Source organism: Puma concolor, chromosome B1, assembly GCF_028749965.1.
Source record: "Puma concolor isolate L17-30 chromosome B1, mPumCon1.1.hap2, whole genome shotgun sequence".
NCBI classification, from domain to species: Eukaryota; Metazoa; Chordata; class Mammalia; order Carnivora; family Felidae; genus Puma; species Puma concolor.
The window spans coordinates 117,153,916-117,175,307 of NC_141670.1; the positions used below are offsets into that span (position 1 = coordinate 117,153,916).

The 21,392-nt window shown below is 37.1% G+C and overlaps 1 protein-coding gene across 1 annotated transcript in view; it reads left to right on the plus strand.

Annotated features, from left to right (window-relative positions):
- Positions 1-20,703, plus strand: part of DKK2 (dickkopf Wnt signaling pathway inhibitor 2) — a 104,049-nt gene extending 83,346 nt beyond the window's left edge. Inside the window, exons 2-4 of the mRNA XM_025922067.2 lie at positions 14,251-14,401; positions 15,581-15,736; positions 18,322-20,703. Of these exons, the coding sequence (XP_025777852.1) occupies positions 14,251-14,401; positions 15,581-15,736; positions 18,322-18,572 (558 nt within the window). The 3' untranslated portion in view covers positions 18,573-20,703. The remainder of the gene's footprint in view (positions 1-14,250; positions 14,402-15,580; positions 15,737-18,321) is intronic.
- The last annotated feature ends 689 nt before the right edge of the window (positions 20,704-21,392 follow it).

Here is a 21,392-nt window from a genome sequence, read left to right on the forward strand (position 1 = left end):
AAAATAAATCCTATACATCCAGATTATTTGATCCACAAATATTTCAGTTTTCTTTAAGAGAAAAGAACTTTTTAAAAATAAGTGCAATACTGTTATTAAAACTAAGGGTTAACAACACTTCTTTAAAATCATTAACTATCCAGTATGTAGAATTCTTGAATGCTTACAATTTTGGAAATTACCAAGCGGAAGTGATTACCATCAAAATTTGCAATCCGTAATGAAGACCAGCCTTTGGTCTTCATTGGTTTGTAAAGTGACATATCGATAAAGTACCTAGGCAAATTGTGAAATCATCTTTGTAAAAGGCACATCTGCAAAATATCTGTAGTTTCCATGAGCCTGTTATTTTCAGGGTCTCATGAAAATGTGTGCATTTTGTAGAGAAGCTATAGCAACTGTGGCATCTGTTAGCAGGAGGAGTCCTTTTGGCTGGTGAGATGGTGAATTTAAGGATCCACGGCTCGGCTGAGGTTATGTGGAGAGTTACTGAACTCTAGTGAGAAATGTGAAAAGCTCATCCTCACCACACCCAGGTTATGCACCCAAATTCCCAGACAATTTTTGTATTATTTTCGGCAAAGTCTGTCCTCAATGAAAACCATACTGCTCTATCACTGGAAACACATTTTTGCTTTTGATTGGGTATTGGTTGAGGACTCAGCAGTAAACCAGCCAGACAGCAGGACATGGGTGTGTATTATTATCCCATCTCTGTACATCCATATATGTTTATCTATCAGTGGAAAGATCCCCCTGCAGATATTACCAGATGAGAACACATGGATGTTAAATAAAAGTCTCCCTAGAGCTGTGTAAACATATGTTGGCAGTTGTGACAGAGGGAGTTAATTTGTTAATACTTAAGGAGTTTCCTACTTTGAAGACAGACAGCTATAAGTACAGTTAGTGTTAAATATTAATATTAATTATTATTATATAATCAGTAACTGGCTGATCACTCTTTTAACTGATTCATTCTGTGAAGCTGTGTTTTAAAGCTCTGTGATTTCTTTTTGGAATGTTCCCAGAAAGCAGAACTGGACTTCTTAGCAGATTTGCTGTTAGTTATTTAATGTCTCTCTATAAGAAAGGTATTCTAATGTTTCTTGGAATCATCATTTTCAAGTTGTAAACAGTTTTCAGTGTTCCATTTGCACAAGTACAGCTCTAATTCTCATTACTATGGGATGAGCAGTCTTATTTCAAGAGCTTATTCTTGGCTTTTCCAGACCATCCTGTTTAAAATCCCAGGCAGAATTTGATCAGTGTGTATTAGGCAGTGCTGTGCTCAAGGAAGGGAGATGAAAAGCAGCACATGACCAGATCCTTGTGCTTTTGATCTATCCTCAAAAAAGAGCCTGGCTAGTGCTGGGTTTGGTAATAAAAATCACTTCATCCGATGTTAATGTGGAAACAACTTGACTTGCATGTGTGAATGAAGTTCTGGTGATCTCATTTAAACCCAGGAAATGTTAGAGTCAGACCGTAATCCATCCTGTCTGATACCTGCTGTGCCCAGGTGTAGCTGTGTCCTCTTCATACAGAACAAGGGGATCCAATCACTCTAGTCTCTAGACTGTGAAGCTAAACTGTACAGGAGTCTTATAGAGACCCAACTTTTTCAAACACACAGTGACATCACTGCCTGGACTCAAAACATGTAGCAAACATCTAACTTAAAAAAATTTGACCTAGAAGGGAGAGGTCTTATTTCTTGCCTCTTTGCCCAGGCTATAGGCCCATCTCATTGTTCTACAAATACAAATATGAACCTATCTTAGGCTGAATAAAGTCCTTTGTAAATTTCTTTAAGTTTTTTAACTTGGGAGATGGGTCTGAAAAGTATATGGGTGTCTCCAAAATTCTGATGTGTGGGCATAATGAGAAGAGTTGAATTGGTTTATACAGAAATATAGATAGGATTTGAAATAAATTTGGTTCAAAATCTAGAAGCACTGTCCACATTTTCTTATAAAAATGGACATTCCAATGGTATTTAACTAATTTAACATGGCTGGTGAGAACCTTGTTTAGCTCAATTTCATTAGGATCATAAACAAGTCAGAAGCCCCTAAATGCATTGATGTGGCATTCCATGAGACACACATTTGGAAAAAAATCACTTGAGTTGTTAGGTACTGGTTGCTATTTTTCTGTGACTAAGGTGTACCAGGAAACTGAATCCCCTTAGCATTCCATCTATGTGCCTCCAAGACGTTTAAAGGAAGCCATCGTGAACTAGTCACTCACCTTCTTGCATCTTTGCAATAATACCTCATAGTGGTGGTGGTTAACTAGGAACACTATCAGGTATGATCCACCAATGAGAAAAATATTGAGAGATAAAGGCAAAGAAAAGTTAGAATAAAGTATGTAGGGTGGAGTGTCACCAGCTTCGTATGATCCTCAGAAGTACTTAGAGTCATGGTTTCTAATCCACCAATAGGCTTAAACAATTCCCTGAGGACAGTTAGGGAAGAGGTGAAATCCAGAGTCATTGCTGTGAATGGCCTCTAGGATGGCATTATTGCTCTGGCAGAGACATTGATACCACTTAGAAATGAAAGAGCCTACTTTTCACTTTAGGTATTTTACATGTGAAAAATATCATCAGCTATAGGAATGTAATGCAAAAGGAATTGATGAGAGTACTTGAAAATGTGAATCTGAGGCTCAAAATGAAACTCTTGAAGCCAAGTTGCTGGTTGAAAAATTACTCACCAACCAATCTCCTTTCTTCTTAAACATATAAGATGTCCTTAGCTATATAGTTGTAGGTTTTACTGATTTATGTAGAACTTAGCTAAGTTTTAAAAATCTATTTCAAAATATATAAAAAAATCACTGTTTAATTTCTAAGTTCTTTTTCTTTTCTTTTCTTTCTTTCATTTTTTTTTTTTTTGTTTTACCATCTTCTCATGGGTACTTATGTGAGCAATTTTGTCAATTCATTGTACAGATTTCCAGACACTGTTATGACAAAACTTCGTTCATTAATTCATTACTGGACAAAATGTGGAATGCTGTTATTCCAGGCATGATGTGACCACTGGGGATACAGAGATGAAAGATGGTTTCTGTAATCAAAAAGTATAAAGAAGGCAGAGGAAGACTTTAAGACAGCACACTCTATATCATGGAACAAATCAGCATGAAGTATTAACAGGGTGCAGGTGACATGGGACGTCCGAATCAGCTGGACGTGAGGAGCCAACCCAGAAGGTTCCCCCAAATAAAGTCACTTGATATAATCTCTGAATGGTGAATTGGACTTATCCTGATGAGGAAGTAAATGGAGGAATGGTGTTCTTGGTAGAAGAATATGTACAAATGCATAGTCATGAGGGAGTGTGGCTAAAGGATGTGCAAGTAGCCTCAAAGAACTGGCATGTGTAATGCAAATGCTGGGGAGGTAGATTGGGATCATGTGTAATGCTGAGAACAAAAATGTGTTCTGGTCATCTTTACTATGACACAGCTGTCTTAAGTTAAAACAAACAAAACCAAACAGGACAGATCTCAGATAGCATTTCCTAGCAAAGTTATACAAAAACTCTATTAGCCATTTGGCTAATGAATTTCATTTGATTTGTTTGCCTAGACTTTTGATTAACCAACATAGCAGTGGGGTTGTCTGAGGAAGGACAGCTCTACTCCAGACCTCAGGGCAGGTGGGGTGGAGGGTCCTTGTTTTCCTAGTTGCATTCCACTTCTCTTTCCCACCCTCCCTCCCCATCTCACACTTTAATGCCCCATATTTTCTACAAGTCTGCTGGAATGTGAGGCCAGACTCAGAGGTGTTAAAAAGAGTCCAATGCCAGTACATCTGTGATTCTAGTAATGAACAAAGGCCAACAAAGGAAGCAGCAGAAATACAGAGGAGCATACTCTTTGCACAGGCTGGAAGGACCAAGGGATGGAGGGGAAGTGACTTAAGCCCAGAGACATGATTTCATTTGTTTCATCTAGTAACAAATCATCTGACCTCCCTTGAACTATTGAGAATGTGCTGGTTGCCACACCAAAGCAGATGAATGGGATGTGGGTGGCGTGGGGGACCAACGTCTTCAATGTGTTTTCTTTGGGATTACTAACACATTGAGTATTTCATCACAAGATGTACCAAATTTCTGAGGCTGAGATTTGAACAGGAGGGTCACACAAACCAAAGAATCTGTCCTTTGGCTTATAATCTCCTCCTTTTCCAATCTTCTAACAAAGCATTTAAATAGAATTTTTTGATAAAAATAGATTGTAAGTCAATGAGTGATGTCTTTATGCCATGCTGTTTGCTCGACATAAGTTTGCTTTGTCCTTGCTGATCAGCTGTCCTTGCTGTCCTCTTCTTTCTTCCACACAATAAGAATTTAAATTGGTTCAGGGGAGTAGAAAGGCTGGTAAGTAAGACCACATGTGTATCAAGATATCGATTGTTTTTTGGAAAATTATTCTATTTTAATAAACAACATGTGGTCATATAATTGCTATTATCAGACACTAAAAACAAAAACACTCTCCAAGCTGGGGCTTTTGAACCCAATCATCTTGCAAATGTGTGAAATAAATGAGTAGCCTTAGCTATTGTAATTTCATCCATTAGGAAGTCAGGCAACTATTCTACCCTGATGCTTTAACCCTTTTGTTACATCAGAGACTCTGAGAATGAGTTCAAACTGTCTTCAATATAGTTTGTCCTGATCTTTGGAACCCAGAAATGACAGTATGAGTGTATTTTGAGTGCTCCTTGCATGAATTTCTGTGTGAGAACTGTCCCATCAACTGAACATTCCATAAAAATAAAAACGAAGCTGGGGTGTGGGGCACAGATTCCTAACCTGTTTTACAGGCTATATAAATATTGGCTTGGGTGGCTAGGGAAGGAGTCAAGCTGGGAAATAGGAAAGAATAAGGATGGCAAAATAATAGATTAAATGACTTCTATTCCTTTCACTTCAGTAACAGACATGTTGGCTTATCCAAAGCCCAGGAGTTAAAGTCCGTCCCCCTGCTGCACATGTAACTTGAACTTTAGTCCCTTCGTATGTCAGTAGGGTGTAATGTCGTAATGATTCTAGTCCAGGATTCTTCATACACTTACTTTTTATTTTCTTCCAAATGGCAGAGGTAGAAATAGAGGAGTTATTTCAGCAGAATTCTTGTTAGAATTGTCAACCACCTCTGCATCCTACTTTTTTAAGCCAAAGGTTTTTAGTCAATTCAATCTTTGTGTCTGTAACAATTAAGTAAACCCCTTGCTCCAACCATTTGGGGAATCACATGGGGCCCTGTTTCTTCGCAAGTCATTGTTTCTCCTCCCAGCACACCTGGAGGGATAGAACGCAGGCCTGCCTTCTTGCTCATGACTCTAAATTTGAATGGTAATATTTTGTATTTTCAATCAATATTTATACAGAGCCTAAAGTGGCTCTTACGTAGAAATTGGGTCTTTTCACTGCAAACAAATATTGAGGATTATATGCTGTGATTTTTTTCCCCATCTTCCCAGCCGTAAAAGAACAAACTTTTCAGTTCTATCGGCTTTCATCAACTGTTTCCTCATAATCAGAATAGACTGCGGGGAAGAGAAATGATACCAGAGAAATGTAAAGTTTGCATGTTCTATACTAAATGAACAATACTATAAACATCACTTCAAGGAATTGTTGGGACGATGGATTATTTGTATGTGTATATAATCTAAATGTATTAATGATCTGACTCTGCTAATAAGGTCACATCAATAAAAACAGAAAAATTTTAATCAAGAAACTTCAGCTTGGATTCTTGATACTCTTGCAAGAAATCCTGACTCTAGGAAACCCAAGTTCTTCGAAGACTTCCTAATACAAGAGCTAGGAGGCATAAATTAGCAAGGAAAAAGAAACTTCACATTGAAGCTCTTAAAATTAGTTCCTTTAAAAATTGTATTAATTTTAATAGATAATACACCACGTGCAAATTAGAAAATTTTTAAAAGACTTTACATGGAAACTAAAATTTTCCTCTTCTCAGTTCTCAGTAATTCTGTCCAACCTTCCATGGGTAAATTCTGCTATACTTTTCTTGGATGTACTTCCTGAAAAAATGCAATTAATAACTTATGCACACACAGAAACCTGTATACACAGATTAATATATATCTTCACTGGATTTCTTTATCGTCATTCATAAACCATGATTTTAGAAATGAAAAATGTCTCCAACTAATGTAACATTTAAATATTTTTTAATATTTATTTATTTTTGAGAGAGACAGAGACAGAATGCAAGTGGGTTAGGGGCAGAGAGAGAGGGAGACACAGAATCCAAAGCAGGCTCCAGGCTCTGAGCTGTCAGCACAGAGCCGGACGCAGGGCTCAAACTCACAGGCCATGAGATCATGACCTGAGCCGAAGTCGGACGCTCAACCGACTGAGCCACCCAGGCGCCCCCATATAATATTTAAAATTCACAAGTGTTTACATTCAGGCTCAGAAATATTTACCAACATTTACTTACTCTATAATCCTAAAGAAAGTATGTTAAGTTTTCATACCTACCTGGACTTCAATATTTGAAGTTTGAATGTGATTTTTCACTGGACAGGGAAATTTGATGCCCTACCAGAAATAGGAAATAATGAGAACACACATCCATCTATTTATCATACTTGATACGGGGAGAAAAAGTAGTTGTTTTGTAAAGACCCACGGGATACGAGATCCAAAGAAAACTGCAAAGCTGTGTCTTGCCAACAAGACACAGGTGCACACCACATGAGGATATGAAACAGTCCAGCTACAACGGGTGTGTTGATAGCTCTGAGTCTACACTGTGTATCTCCCCAAGTGCACTGGTATGTTTGTTATGTGTTACTTTATTTTTTCATGTAGTCTCCGAAATTCTCAAGCCTACCCCGAAGCACAGTGGCTCAGCAGTAGGAGTAAAGGTGAACCTGCCTGGAAGTAGCTGTTGTCGGCGAATCTCTTACTTAGACTCATGGTGATGTCGGGGAACCAATTCCCCGCTTAGACCCCTGTCTATCAGAGATAATATTCAGTCCATATCTCATAGAGACCAAGCATTTTCTCCATGATATATATGCAAGAAGCATCCTTAATCTTTGTAACAAGTCTATAGAGAAATGTTTCCCTATCTTACTGTATCTATGATTACCAGGACAGAATTTATTAATGATACAGGCTCCTGGACCGTATCCAATTCACAAAATTAGAATCTCTATGAGGAGTCTGTGAACAATTTGTTTTTAAAGAAACCCTGTGAGATTTTAAAGATTTGGTAAGTAGGGAAATGTTGCTGAAGGTAGAAATGCTATCTGCCTTATCAAGGAGAGAACTGAGACTGTTCTCAGTTAAGTAACTTAAAACAATCAATCATGGGGGCATAATTCAAACTGTAGTAGGACCCCAAAATTCTTCCTACCATGTTACCTTTCTGAAGGTCATGAGGTCAGAAAAATGTGTGAGGCTACATGGAAAATTTTATATTGTAGGCCTTCAATCCTGGATTTGGAAGAAAACTTGAAATTGTGTAGTTTCTTCCTCTGTTTTGGCTAGAACAATTATACTCCACCAATCACAGAACTACAAAGGGCTTTATAATGATATAAGGAGTATAAAGGGCTCCAACCATTGCTGCAAAAGCACTCCTGAGATGCTGCTTTCTGAGCATGCAAGTGTTTTCGTCCTATCTGTTCCAAATGAGAAGAAAATGGGTCAAAAACAGGCAAAAGGAAAATCAGGTAGACACAAGGTTTAGATTTCTCTAAGTGCTGCGACCTTATGGAAAGGGTTAGCTTTCCCCACCTGTCTCCTGATCAATAGTAGCAGTGAACATGTTACAGTTGAACATGTGGTCTGTGTTCCAAGTAGAGAACTCCCTGCTATCTCCTCTGCTTAATGATATGCAGAGAACAGGGTGGAGCAACCCAACTTAGAGAGGACTTTGCCTTGATTTCATAGAATTATTGTTTCTTAGGATTTAAGTGAGATTTTTCTGAACAGATTGGGGAAGTTAATGGACCACTGGCAGAAATCCATCATTCCTAATTTATAATCCAGGAGGCATTAGCAGAAGTCTCTCAGCTCTGCACTTCTATGTCAAAACCAAATATCTAACAATCCCAGCCTTAAAACGAATATGTGGAAGAGATACCCAAAGGTTTTCCACAGTGTGCACAACATGAATTGTTTTAAGGAAATTGATTTCCATATCCTTAACTTGCATGATTTTTTTTTTTTTCCTTACAATTGTCTGGGAATGTGCCTGTGTTTACAATAAGCCTTTTGCCATTTTATGTGGAAAGAAAGGCAAAATCGTCATGCATTCCAAATCTTGATATACTGCATTAACCAGCAGTATAAAACCTTTTATGGATGACAGATGAAAGTAGAATTTGGAGTATTGGCTTAACAACGATGTTCTTAGTGGTTGATTAGGCATCCTAAACACATCTCTCCTTGTCTTGTCATTAATTCTTTAAAAGTGAAGCTTCGCCGTGGTTGGAAAATTATGGATACAGAACATCCAAAATAGTTGTGATGACTTGTATATTTCAAAATTTAACTGAATGTTTTCTAAAACTAACCATTACTGTGAATTTCATCTTATAAAATATTTAGCATTATGTGTCACATTAATAAAGCTAGCTAAACTTGTGCTGAAAAATTTTACATGTTAGGCACGTGAGAGGATACATAGTTTTCAAAATTGTTTTATGGATAGTGCAGGCAGAACATTTGTAGATCACAGAACTAGTTGTGTCTGTATTGTAGCTGGTGTTCAATAAATACATGCTAAACAAACAACTATTGAATATTGAATGAATACCCAAACAGCTGCCTTAATGAACCTATGGCACACATCCAGAACATCATGAAATTTCTGAACTTTTCCCCTCGAATTTAATATAGCTCAATCCTCCTGGCCTTATGTTCAGGAATCCTCAAAGATACACCCTTATCCCCTAGAGGTAATTGTGGACAAAGGAAAAGATCCGATTGCACTGCCTTTGGCATGCACCATGCGAGTGCACATTAGCCAGCTTGAGTTCTATGTCCCTGCATCTCCCGAAGCTGCAATTTTAAGGTTTGATTTTGAAATTACCACCTTAAACGGTAGCAAAGCTTGTATATTCATTGAAACAGCTATCATATGGAATGTTAGGCAAGGGAAATTATCTTTTCTCTAAGAACTGAGTTGGGGGTGGGGAGCCAGTCTGATCTGGTTTCCCAAATGTTAATTGCCAACCTTCTGCTAAGTTCCCTTTGAGACCCCAGACCTTCTAGTCCCCAGCCCTTTGCTGCTACCTCCTTCTATGCACTCGCCCCAAATGTTTTTCATTCCCACAGCTGGGTCGTCCCCCTGCAGGCTTTCTTCTTCCCGCCCAGCTGATGATGTTTTTCTGGCTCCAGAAAACTTCCGATTGTTACAAACAGTGCTTGCGGGGACAAAGGATTGTCCCGATTAAAACAACAACAACAAAACTGGGACGGTCTTGCAAGAATCCGGATGGGTGGCCATCCCACATGAACACTATGTGATGTTTCTCCCTTCCTTTTTTTTTCCTACCCATCATTAAACAGGAACAATGTCATTATTTTGAAAACTTGGGAGTTAAACTAAGGTTTCAGTTGTGGCCAAAGGTCTGTTCAATAGCCAGTGCTTCTGAGATACCTAGATATTTTTCTCATTTCATTATTCGTAGGGATTTGATGATGTCATTGTTGCATTTGCATGTTTTAAGGGATGGACAACTGTTGAAAACTAAGAATAAATTCAACCCTAAATCTTACTCTCAAATTAACAGGTATTTTTTTCCTCGCAGTTCTGAGAATAATTGAAAGAAAAAAAAAAAAACAGGCTCAATTAGTTCAAATAAGATGCATTAACATTTCGTTTTATTTCGTTCATTAGAATATTATTTAATTATCATTAATCACATGAAGGGCTTTTACTTGTAACTCTGATTACCTTGAATTTAAGTGGACATAAAACCGTTGTCAAGGAATGAAATGAGAAAATGTTGTTTACGGCATTGTCTGTGTTGTCCGCCAGTATTCCGTCTTTCCAACAGCTGCACCCGGACATGCTGTTGGTATTTGGAGGCTTCTAGAGAGAGAAGTGGCCAAGTTTATTTTTCTAATCTCTAAATTCGGCACACAGGTCAGCACTGAAAACCCCTTCTCTGTGTGTGCATTAAACCGTCACTGGTAAATGCTCTCAGTCATGACACCTTGTAGGGAGGCCTGAAAGCCAGGGTAGGCCCCGAATCCCCGAATTCTCTGCTATTGAGCACATAGGACTTATTTGCAGAAATCACTTAAGCTCTCTTTACTTCATTGCTAAAATTTTAAATAATGATTCCAAATTCGCACAGAGTAAATGGATGTAAAAAAAAAAAATCCTTCATACTAAAAAGAAATGCTCATTTTTGATGGACTTGATTTTCAAGCGGTGCCCAACATGTTCACTCTGTTTTAGTTCAGGTCCTGGCTGTAATAATAACTAGAAAACACTCTATTTTTAGCCTGGAAAGGGGGTTGGGCAAAACTTCTTTGCTTTTTGACCTGATCATGGACAGCTCTCAAACATTCTTAATTTATGGCCTATCACCTGCTATTATTAGGAATTTCAAACGAATCTATCTCCTCATTGTGACTGACACTAAGTCAGGAATGATTTTTCATGGAGGCAAGTATTCCTGGATGATCATGCAACCAAATTTCACTGTTCCTCAGACCGTTCGCTTGACAAGTAAATGAAGAGCCATACAAATTCACTATTAATAATTTCCATAGAGGTAAAAAAAATCAGTCTTCTTATTAATTTATAAAAATAAGTAACAGGCAGGCATATTATTGTTTTTGTTAAATGGAAACTTAGACTAAGATACTCAAATTCATTTTTTGTTTGTCATAAAACCATCAACAAACGGAAACAGGAACAGCCTTCCGAGTCCAAAGTAAATGGAAAATAAATATTTTTTTTCTATGGAAAAGTACCTGAATGGCACTTTCACTAATGTATGTAATTCCCTTTAGTGGTCTATTAATTGCCACAGTCCTCACTTCTTCAGGATCCTCTGTAGCTACTTTATCCGTGCGCCTCTCTCCCTTCGTCCCTTTTTTTCCTCCCTCATTCTACCTCCCTTCCTCTCTTGCCTACAAGGATACCGTTTCCAGACATGTTAAAGGGGGATATGTGGAGAAAAAACAATAGCAAGCTGCAGAGCCCTCATACTTGAGATGAAAATAGTCTTGTTTCAAACTCTTTACTGAAAAATCATGTATGAGGCTGAAAATACAAGAATTGCTATTAATGGTTCAGATCCATATTTTCTCATGTTCTATGTTTTATTGCTAATGGTTATGCCAAAGGAAACCATATGGCTGAGGAGATCTGGGCTGGGCGACATTGATATCAGAAGGTAAGGCATGCCCCCATATTATTTGCTTTCCCAAAAGCCTGCTTCAGTCAATGTGTCTTATCATTTTTTTAATTTCATTTATATTTGAAGGCTGTTTATTGGAGCAAGCAGTTTTATAAGCATACTAGAAGCTGTATAACCTTGAATTTCAATTACTAAAATTTTATTTTAATTGTCAAAGAATTGCTCTTAATGTTGTGTTCTGGGATTCCATTTCAAGTGCAACATCACATTAATGATAATCTTTTATCACAAAAAATTCCGCATGGTTTTCTGCCTGTGTCATTTCTATTTAAAGCCAACTTATATATAATATATATAGGTGTAATATACATGCATAATAAAACTACACATCCTCCAGTATATTTTACCTCTTAGAACAACTGAGTTTCCCTCTGAAAAACTTGTGAGAATTTTATTGTGACCCCATTCAAATAAAGGACTACTGTACATTTAACTTTTTGCAATATCATCTGCATCAAATATTTTCCATTTCAAATACTTTCCATTTCCCACCATCTGAGAATGGGAAGTTAATGATGTGCCTTCCACAATTTTCTGCATAAATGAACTGCTACTTTTAGCAAACAACTCGTTTTTTACCATATAGAATTTTTTTTTAGTAATTGAATCAAATATTATTCTATATTCAGAATCCCTTGAAGATTTGTTGCTTGTGTTGTAAATTTCACGTGATGTTTTAGGTGGCACATGTTTATTTCCATTGAAAGAACATGTCCTATTTTTGAGGAAGGGAAAAAAAAAAACTTGTAAGACATCAAATGTTTCTTGCAAAACAATTTGATGAAATAAATGTAAATGAATCAGAAACATGTGAATTGTATTTCAATCAAAATTAATGGGTTTAAATATGAAGGAAGTAAAGTGCTTCGGGGAGAGAGTGTGGCAAGGCGGGAAGTGACATTTGTTTTGTTTTCATCAGTCTTGGATTTTTGAAAAATGGCCTAATACTCTGAATTTACCCTAATTCATATTCTCTCTTAAGCCTGATGAGGGAGATCCAGAATGGGACAACAATATGCAAATTCACTTTATAGCTTTATCTGGCTCCAATTATAATGTAGGCATCAAGCATGGCCACTGTTCAATCCTTCAAAAGCAGTTTCAACTTGAAATTCATGATTTTTCTATTTTCTCTTGAGGGTAAACGGTAAATTGTAATAATGCTGAAGTTATAATTTTTCCCATAGAACATGTAGTTTTCAGACTCTCATGTCAGCTTCACATTTATTTTCTCTGCCAAAATGAAGAGAATCAGATCTAAACAGAAAATACGTGGGGATTGACTGTAGCCACACTTAGCAGGAAAAGAGCAGGGGGAGAAAGAGAGTATAAGAGAGGGAGAAAGAAAGACAAGGGAAAAGAAATAGACTACTCACACAGACATGGGTCATCAAACCTCATTTCATTAGCAAAGCACTCAAATCACACTACTTATTTGAGAGTCATAAAAATTTTACATTTGTACCATTTATGTGTGCTTAAAAACAACTACATGGCTTCTTTTTTACTTTTTATATTTTTCAATAAAAAAAATAACCATGCCCGACTCTGAAAACAGAAAAGAACTACAAAAAAGAGAAGAAAAACAACTTACAAATAAGTCTCCCTGTCAACATGCTTCAAAATATGAGGGAGTTTGATGTGTGGTGTGACAATGCTGTTTCTCAACTCAGTCTCTGCAAACAGAGATATTTAAGTGTTCCAAAAACTTCCAAGAGGCCAGGAATACATAACTGGAGATTATATTTTTACTTTGGGAGATAATATGGGGCACTGCTTAAGTACCTCCCTTGGTGAGAAATGTAGGAACAGAGTCCTTTCTGCACTGAAGGTGCAGTAGCCCATAGGGTTATTTTTGTATGTAAAGAGTCTGCCTTTTTGTTTCCTGAGAACATGCTGCAATTGGAGTTGAGCATTTATTTCTCTGACCATTTGAAACTCCCTTGCTGTTCATCACCACATTTGGAATGAGGACCCTGCTCCTTGATTTCCTTGTGCCAAGCAGCTCATAACCTCAAACAGTTCTGGAAGTGGTTCTCTGCCATGGTCCTCATAGGCAGGAATTGTAGGGAGTCCCTCTTAATATATTTGTTCTATAACTGGGCAGAAGATATGTTTTAGCTTCTAGCACAAACCTTTGTTTTTTTTTTAACCTCTCCCTCATCCAATTTCGTGGATAAAAAAACAGCATAGCTAGGCTGACTGTTTTATTTATGCCTTAAATCAGTGGCAGTATAACAATTACAACTGGGGTGCCTGGGTGGCTCAGTCGGTTGAGCATCCGACTTCTGCTCAGGTTGTGATCTCACCCTTTTTAAGTTCCAACCCAGAGTCAGTCTCTGTGCTGACAGCTCAGAGCCTGGATCCTGCTTCAGATTCTGTGTCTCCCTCTCTCTGCCCATTCCCTGCTCACGCTCTGTCTATATTTCTAAAACATAAATAAATGTTTTTAAAAATTTAACAATTACAACTATTTCTGAGCTCTCAAAGTTACCCTTAAAAGCTCCATTGATCAACACAAAATCTAAATTCCAATTCCAAAATTGTGTCAACAAAAGTATATGAATAGCATCAACATTATCTTTGTTACAATCAACAATCAGTATTTATAAGGTTCTCAAAAAAGTGTCACTGTGTAGGATATATGCTCAGAACATTACTACAACGGCATGTTTCCTTTGATGAGAAACGTATTGTGATTTATTTCCCATTATGATTTGTTGCAGTAAGTTTTTTTAAGTGTTACAAGATCTAATCTACTTTGCATTTGGTGTTGTTGTTCTACTTTATGACAGGCCTACCCTTGTAGCAGTGATAAGGAATGTGAAATTGGGAGATACTGCCATAGTCCCCACCAAGGATCATCGGCCTGCATGGTGTGTCGAAGAAAAAAGAAGCGCTGCCACAGAGATGGCATGTGTTGTCCTGGTACCCGCTGTAATAATGGTAAGATCTAGTTCAATGTTGATAGGCCTCTTTCTTTTTATGTGAGAGCTGCTTAGCAAATTAGACCAAATTCTCCTTAGCCAGCCCCTGAAATGTAAGGAGTCTTTCAAAACTGGCAGGGATCGGATCATGGTTTAGATATGTGTACAATTACTTGGATTACCTTCCAAATCCTAGTTTTCCTGGACTCTGATCACTTTGTATATCGTACAATTTATGGTGATCTAGGATTTGCCATGTTGAAGTGTTGTATATAAATAGCTAGATATTCTATTCCACTAAACACGAGTGAATACATGCAAAAGACCAAAGAACCTGCTGTGATTTAGCAACACAGCGGTGAGTCCCTCTTCCAGTTGCATATTCATGTCATACCTTAATTCTTCTATTCAAAGTGTCTTCTTTTAAAGGCTCCACCCTGCACCACACTTATAGGGAGGGAGTGATTTGTTCCTCCAAAAGGAAACACAGGAGTCTATTCCCTAGCCTTTCCATAAGAATGACTTCCCCCAATCTCCATGAATTTATAGGCAGACAATTCAGCGTTAATGATGAAATAAAGAATCACAGACAATACATGATAAAATCATTAAATAATTATAGCCAGTGATCATAAACATAAACTTAATCATGTGAAACAATATGATCATACTCCTTTTCCTATACTTGCTCCTGACCTCTGGACAGAGTCCTATTGGAAGTACTGTGGTCAGGTGAAGGGAAGAAAGGCCTCATACCATTCAGGGTGTTTACAATGTAAACTAGGATTATATTGTTGATTGAACAAAGGAAACTGGATACTGAAGGTGTATGTCTGGTCAGACATTTTTAAAGTACTAATAGCTAATATTAATTTAATATTTGCTAAGTCACTATTGTAAGCACATCACACATATTCACAATAACTTAATGCAATGTTTTAATTCCTATTTTTGCCCACAGTCATTTGGTCTTGAGAGAGACAAGATTCAAATGAAGGGAGCCCAGCTCAAACCAAACGATTTAATATTATTTCATATTAAATAATACAATTTAATCTTTATGTAAATAAATGAATGGTTCAATAGAGGAGAGAGAGAGAGACAGAATATAGCTTCATACCTCATATCAGCATCATACTTAGATAGGAGCCATACTTTAAGAATTGTAGAAGTCTAACTGCTTGCCTACCATCTCCAGGCATCTGCATCCCTGTCACTGAGAGCATCTTAACCCCTCACATCCCAGCTCTGGATGGCACTCGACACAGAGATCGAAACCATGGTCATTACTCAAACCACGACTTGGGATGGCAGAATCTAGGAAGACCACACACTAAGATGTCACATATAAAAGGTAGGCTATCTGTAGTTGTACATTTACTTTTTCTTGTTTTTAAAAGAAGTAAAATTAAAATATAGGTAATTCATTGCTTTGATTTTAGAAAAAATACAAGGAAGATACTTTAATGGCAAAATTTTAACTGAATTCTTAATTTATTCTTAATTATGAGGATCCTGCAGGTTTCTAAGAGATCTTAAATTGTTATAAAATGCATAGTAAAATAACTACAGCACCCTGATCAATCATGCCATTTTCTAAACAGTCCTGCCTTTAAATGTTTGCTGTCATATGATTAAATCCCTAGTCTTTTATACCTTTTTCTCACCTTTACAGAAATTTTATTTCAATACACAACCACATATTATACTATTCATAAACCAACTTATCAAGAATAATTGGTTTCTAGTGGAATTATGTATGGTCATAAAATTCCCCTTACTTGTATCAAAATATTTGGGAAGCCTAATCACTAACAGTAAAATTTGAAAACATGAAATTATTAAACTTAAATACTAATAGTAAAAATTTAAAGGCATGAAACATGTCTATTTTTAAAGGACGCATTTAACAAGTGTGGAGCATTACTCTGTTAAGACCTTCTTTGAATAAAAGGGTTTGTAATAATGCATATTCCCATTTTGAGAATTTTATATAATAAATATTGGTATATCGAAGGCTGTCAGAAGTCCAGCAATGAGGAAAACTGATTAAATTTTTAAACACCCCTATTTCCCCATATTTCTTGACTACAAAACCATTTCCCCACATTTGCATGCCTAGAGGAGCTAGTATTCTATAAAGTATCTGACCTATTAGACCTGGAATATTATTGTTGACATGGATAGTGATAAGGAGATGAACAACTCCTCTTCAATTATCCTCTATCTACAATTCTCTGAAGACCTACATCCTTTACCCAATCTCCTATTTCTATTCCATCAAATTAACATACATCTGTTATTACATGAATATCCTTCGTTATTCCAACAGATATCTATGTCAAAGTACAGTTTCAAATTTACTAATATTTTTATATAGTTTTATGTGTAATTTTTTTCTTTTTTAAAGTTTATTTTGAGAGAGAGAGAGAGAGAGAGAGAGAAAGAATGCATGCACGTGTGCCCATAAATGGAGGAAGGGCAGAGAGAGAGAGAGAGAGAGAGAGAGAGAGAGAATCCCAAGCAGGCTCTGCACTGTCAGCGCAGAGCCCCATGCGGGGCTCAGCCCCAAAAACCATGAGATCATGACCTGAGCAGAAATCATGAGTCAGACACTTAACTGACTGAGCAACCCAAGCACCCCTTATGTGTAATTTTCTGGTGGCAACTAGGAAGAACTCTTATGACAATGGCTAGTGAGTTGTGTCCATATCACAGAGGGGGATTGGTTATATCTGGGCCGACAGATAATCCTTTAGACCAGGATTGGCACATCATGGCCTGTGAGCCAAATCTGTCCTGCTGCCTTTTGTTGTAAATAATGTTTTATTGGAACACAGCCTTGCCTATTCATTTAGGCATTACTTATATTTGCTTTTCTGATATGTAGCAGAATTGAGGAGTGACAGATCACATAGCCTAAAAAAGCCTAAAATATTTACAATCTGGCAAAATTACAGAGAAGTTTATTGGCAACCCAACTGTGATATGTGTGTTTGCTCTTTGCTGACTTAGTCATTTTTGTGAGTTAAATATCCAGATTTGTTCTTCCATATGTTTTTAATGAAGCGTTCTTGGTTGACCTTGGGGCTGTCTGCCCTTTCACTACTCCACTCTGTATCACAGCTCTTTATAGACTGCATGTTCTAGGCTCCCTGTCAGGTGGCTTCTGGCCATGCGGGTTTGGCTGCGGGAGAGAAGCAGGGAAAGAAAAAAGCCAACATGCTAAGCCTGCTTCAGGTGATGTTTCTGGCAGAACTGTATTTCCCTGGGGCTTCAGCGCCTGCCAGGTGGGCCTGTTGGGATTCTAGTCATAGCTAGTGATTGCAGATTCCAGATTCTGACATGACCTTCTCCTTCGGACCCTCCAGCCTATATGTGGAAGTGGTTTCCTGCTCTGTTGCTTTACCATCCTCTGGTGCTTCTTAGCCTTGCCACTCACTACCTGTATGTCTGGTTCTCTGCGTTAAACACCTTATAGTTTAAGTTTCTGTTTGCTGGCTAGACATTGATACATGGTTGTAGGAGTTCCTGAGAATTTCAGCTTTCTCCTTGAATTGGTTTATTTATATTTCCAGGAAGGTATCAAATTAATTACTTTGAAAGCACTTTTTTTTTTATTTACTTATTTTTCACTTACCTAGTTAAAAAAAAAAAAACAACAGACATGATCAGGGAAATATCTAAAAGCAGACCATGCCAAAGTAAAGTCCTAGCTATTCATAGAACTTGATATGCAGAGAGCAAATAATCAAAATGAATGATAATGGATTGACATGATTAGAGAGACACCCGATTGATATGAATCCAAGACTTTCCATAGTAATTATAATTTCATGGAAGGAAGTACAAGCACAAATATCTTATGTGCTTCTGAGTGACAAGTAGAACTTTTTTCTCAAGTGTGATGATAATATCTTTTGGCCATCATCTCTGTAGGGCATGAAGGAGACCCCTGCCTACGATCGTCAGACTGCATTGAAGGGTTTTGCTGTGCTCGTCACTTCTGGACCAAAATATGCAAACCAGTGCTCCATCAGGGGGAAGTCTGTACCAAACAGCGCAAGAAGGGTTCTCACGGGCTGGAAATTTTCCAGCGGTGTGACTGCGCAAAGGGCCTGTCATGTAAAGTATGGAAAGATGCCACCTACTCCTCCAAAGCCAGACTCCACGTGTGTCAGAAAATATGATCACCTCTGAGGAGAATCAATGCTAGCAGACTGTGAATCTGTGTATTTAATGCATTATGGCATGGTGGAAAATAGGATTTGGATCTCAGAAGAATGGCTAAAAAATAAGGAATGTGATTAAGAATATAGAGCTCACAGAGGGAGAGGAAAAGGAAAAGAGGATAAGCAGATTAGAAAGGGTGACAAATGTAGTACAACCAATGTGTTTCCATTATGCAACTTGTTTATGTAAATAATGTACACATTTGTGAAGATGCTATTACTGAAAAAAGCACACAGTGAAAATTACGGATACCATGTGACTTTCCCAGAGTTTAGGTTGTGCTGGAGGATTGGTTTCCTTTAGATTGGTGATTGCCTATAGAAATAACCTAAAAGCCATATTTCTAGTTCAAAGTTATAGTTTAACAAAATAGTCCCTGTATACCTTGGCATACAATAGGCTCTTCTGTAAAAAGAGTTGTTAAATAGGAAATGAAGTCCTGGAACATAGTTAATTTGCAACGCAGAATCACCTTTTAGTTTGGAACACTACTTCTACTGCTCAGTGAAAGGCCTTGGTAGATAAGAAAAAAAAAGTATTTTCCAAATAATTTCAAAATAATTGCAAGCCCTTTATGAAGGTCTTTAGGAAAAACCAAACTTGTTTTTCTTCAAAGTGTTTATTTACGTTTTTCAAATATTTAGTTGCATCAGTAATTAATAAGAACCAGTAGAAGACAAAAAGAGTGCATTCACATTCTAAAAGAATGACATTGTATCTTTCTTGATTGTATGTAATTCCTACCCTGAATATATTTCATTTTCCAAACTATCCTGATAAATTGTGAATAGTACCGAGCAGAATTTCATAGTTTGCAAAAATTTTCAAGGTGTCCAAAATACAGAATCAATGCTAATTGTTATTTTTTGAAGCTTTGGTATTCCCTATGTTTGATAGAATTAGATTGATAAATACATTTATTCTTTGCACATGCTGCAGTATAGTTGGCTAAAGCTGATAATAGAAACTTGATCTATATTTGCCCTGGACAGAAGTACACAAAGGAAATGGGAAAAAAATGGCAAATACTGAGGTTTTGGCAACATGTTGATCGTACATCTGAAGCACAAAACTGACTATTCATATTTGAAGCGCAAAGCCACACAACCTAAATGGAAGTTTTCCATGGGGTTTGCTATCACAATATTTACTATGCAGATGAATTCTGTGTAGGTTGCTAATTGACCTCAGAGTATTTATTTTATATTTTTGAGGTCCTAAAATAATAGGAGGTTTCATGAAATGGATTCCCAATGCAGATTAGTATAGTGAGGTTCCATTGCCCTTGATAAGCTTCTAACTTGCCAATGGCACCATCTGAAATTTCCGTACCAGTTTCTGTCTGCAATAGCTGTTTTTTGCCAAAGATAGTGTTTCCGTTTTCTGCAGCCGTTGAAATTAAAAATATAAATGGAATAACTTGTAAAATCTACATATTGCTAACCTATAGGAACCACAGTCTCGAAATTCTTTGAAACCATTTTATCACTTTTTTACTTTACTCAGTTCTAAATATTATGTCTAGAGCATAAAGCAAAAATGTTATCTTATAGTTGTTACTTTTGACCTTTTCTTTTATAGACTGAAAGTCACTCCTTAATTTTCTTTTACTTCAACCCCTTCTGCAGTCTCAAATTCAAGTTTTCTCAGTAGAAATTGAATCTGAGTCTGCATATCTATTAAAAATTTCAGCTTCCCATACACACTTACTAGGGTGATTAAGATTTACATTTTCCCCACATGTCTGCTAAAACAAAAATTATAAGCTGATCTATCCAAGAACCAATGTCTGTACAAACAGGTTTCTATAAGCTTGGCAACGTGAAAAATGGAACATTTCAGTCAAGCATTTCCTATATAGCAATTACATCTACAATCTGGTTTTTGCATTATTTCCCTTATGTACATCCCAAAATTATTATTTGAAGTAATTTATTTACAGGAAATGTTAATGAGATGTATTTTCTTATAGAGATATTTCTTACAGAAAGCTTTGTAGCAGAATATATTTGCAGCTATTGACTTTGTAATTTAGGGAAAATGTATAATAAGATAAAATATATTAAATTTTTTCCTTCAAAAATGGAATTCAAATTTCTTTGTGCTTTGCTTATGATAAAAACTTTCATAGAATCAGATTCTCAGAGTTCAAATGGGCTTACTTGATCTGATTTTACAGTTGGGTTAGGAATCCTTTGGATGACATCACCATGAGATGATCCAAGGCAGTTTACTATTACTAAAGGCAGCTTATTCATGGCAAGACAGATGCAATTGTTAGAAAGTTATTTTTTCATCAAACTAAAATATGCCAGCTTAGGCTTTGTACCCATTTATTCTCACTTAGCATTCCGGAATATTTTGGAACAAGGGCTCTCTGCAGACTTCTTCAAAATGCTTGAAGCCACCTAGCATATTTCCTATAATCATCTCTCCAGATTACAATTTCCCAAAATAGAGATGCCAACATGCTTAGGATATTGGTTCATCCCCCTCATGGTGCAAAGTAGCTACAAAATATCTTTGTCCCTCTATGGATACAGACTGAGTTACCTGGCCCAAATCCACTTCCTGGGAAGGTCTTTCCTCTGCTTCCTAAACAGAGATGTCAGAAGTGTTTGATAAACAGTACTCACCAATTTTGAGACTGGGAGTGGTTGTAAAAACCCATGTTGTATTAGAGATGTTAATGGGCTGGAAATGTGGAAAATAAACACTCTGTGACAGTGGAATGGATTAAGTGTAGCTATGGCAGCATAATGAAACTAAAACAGTCC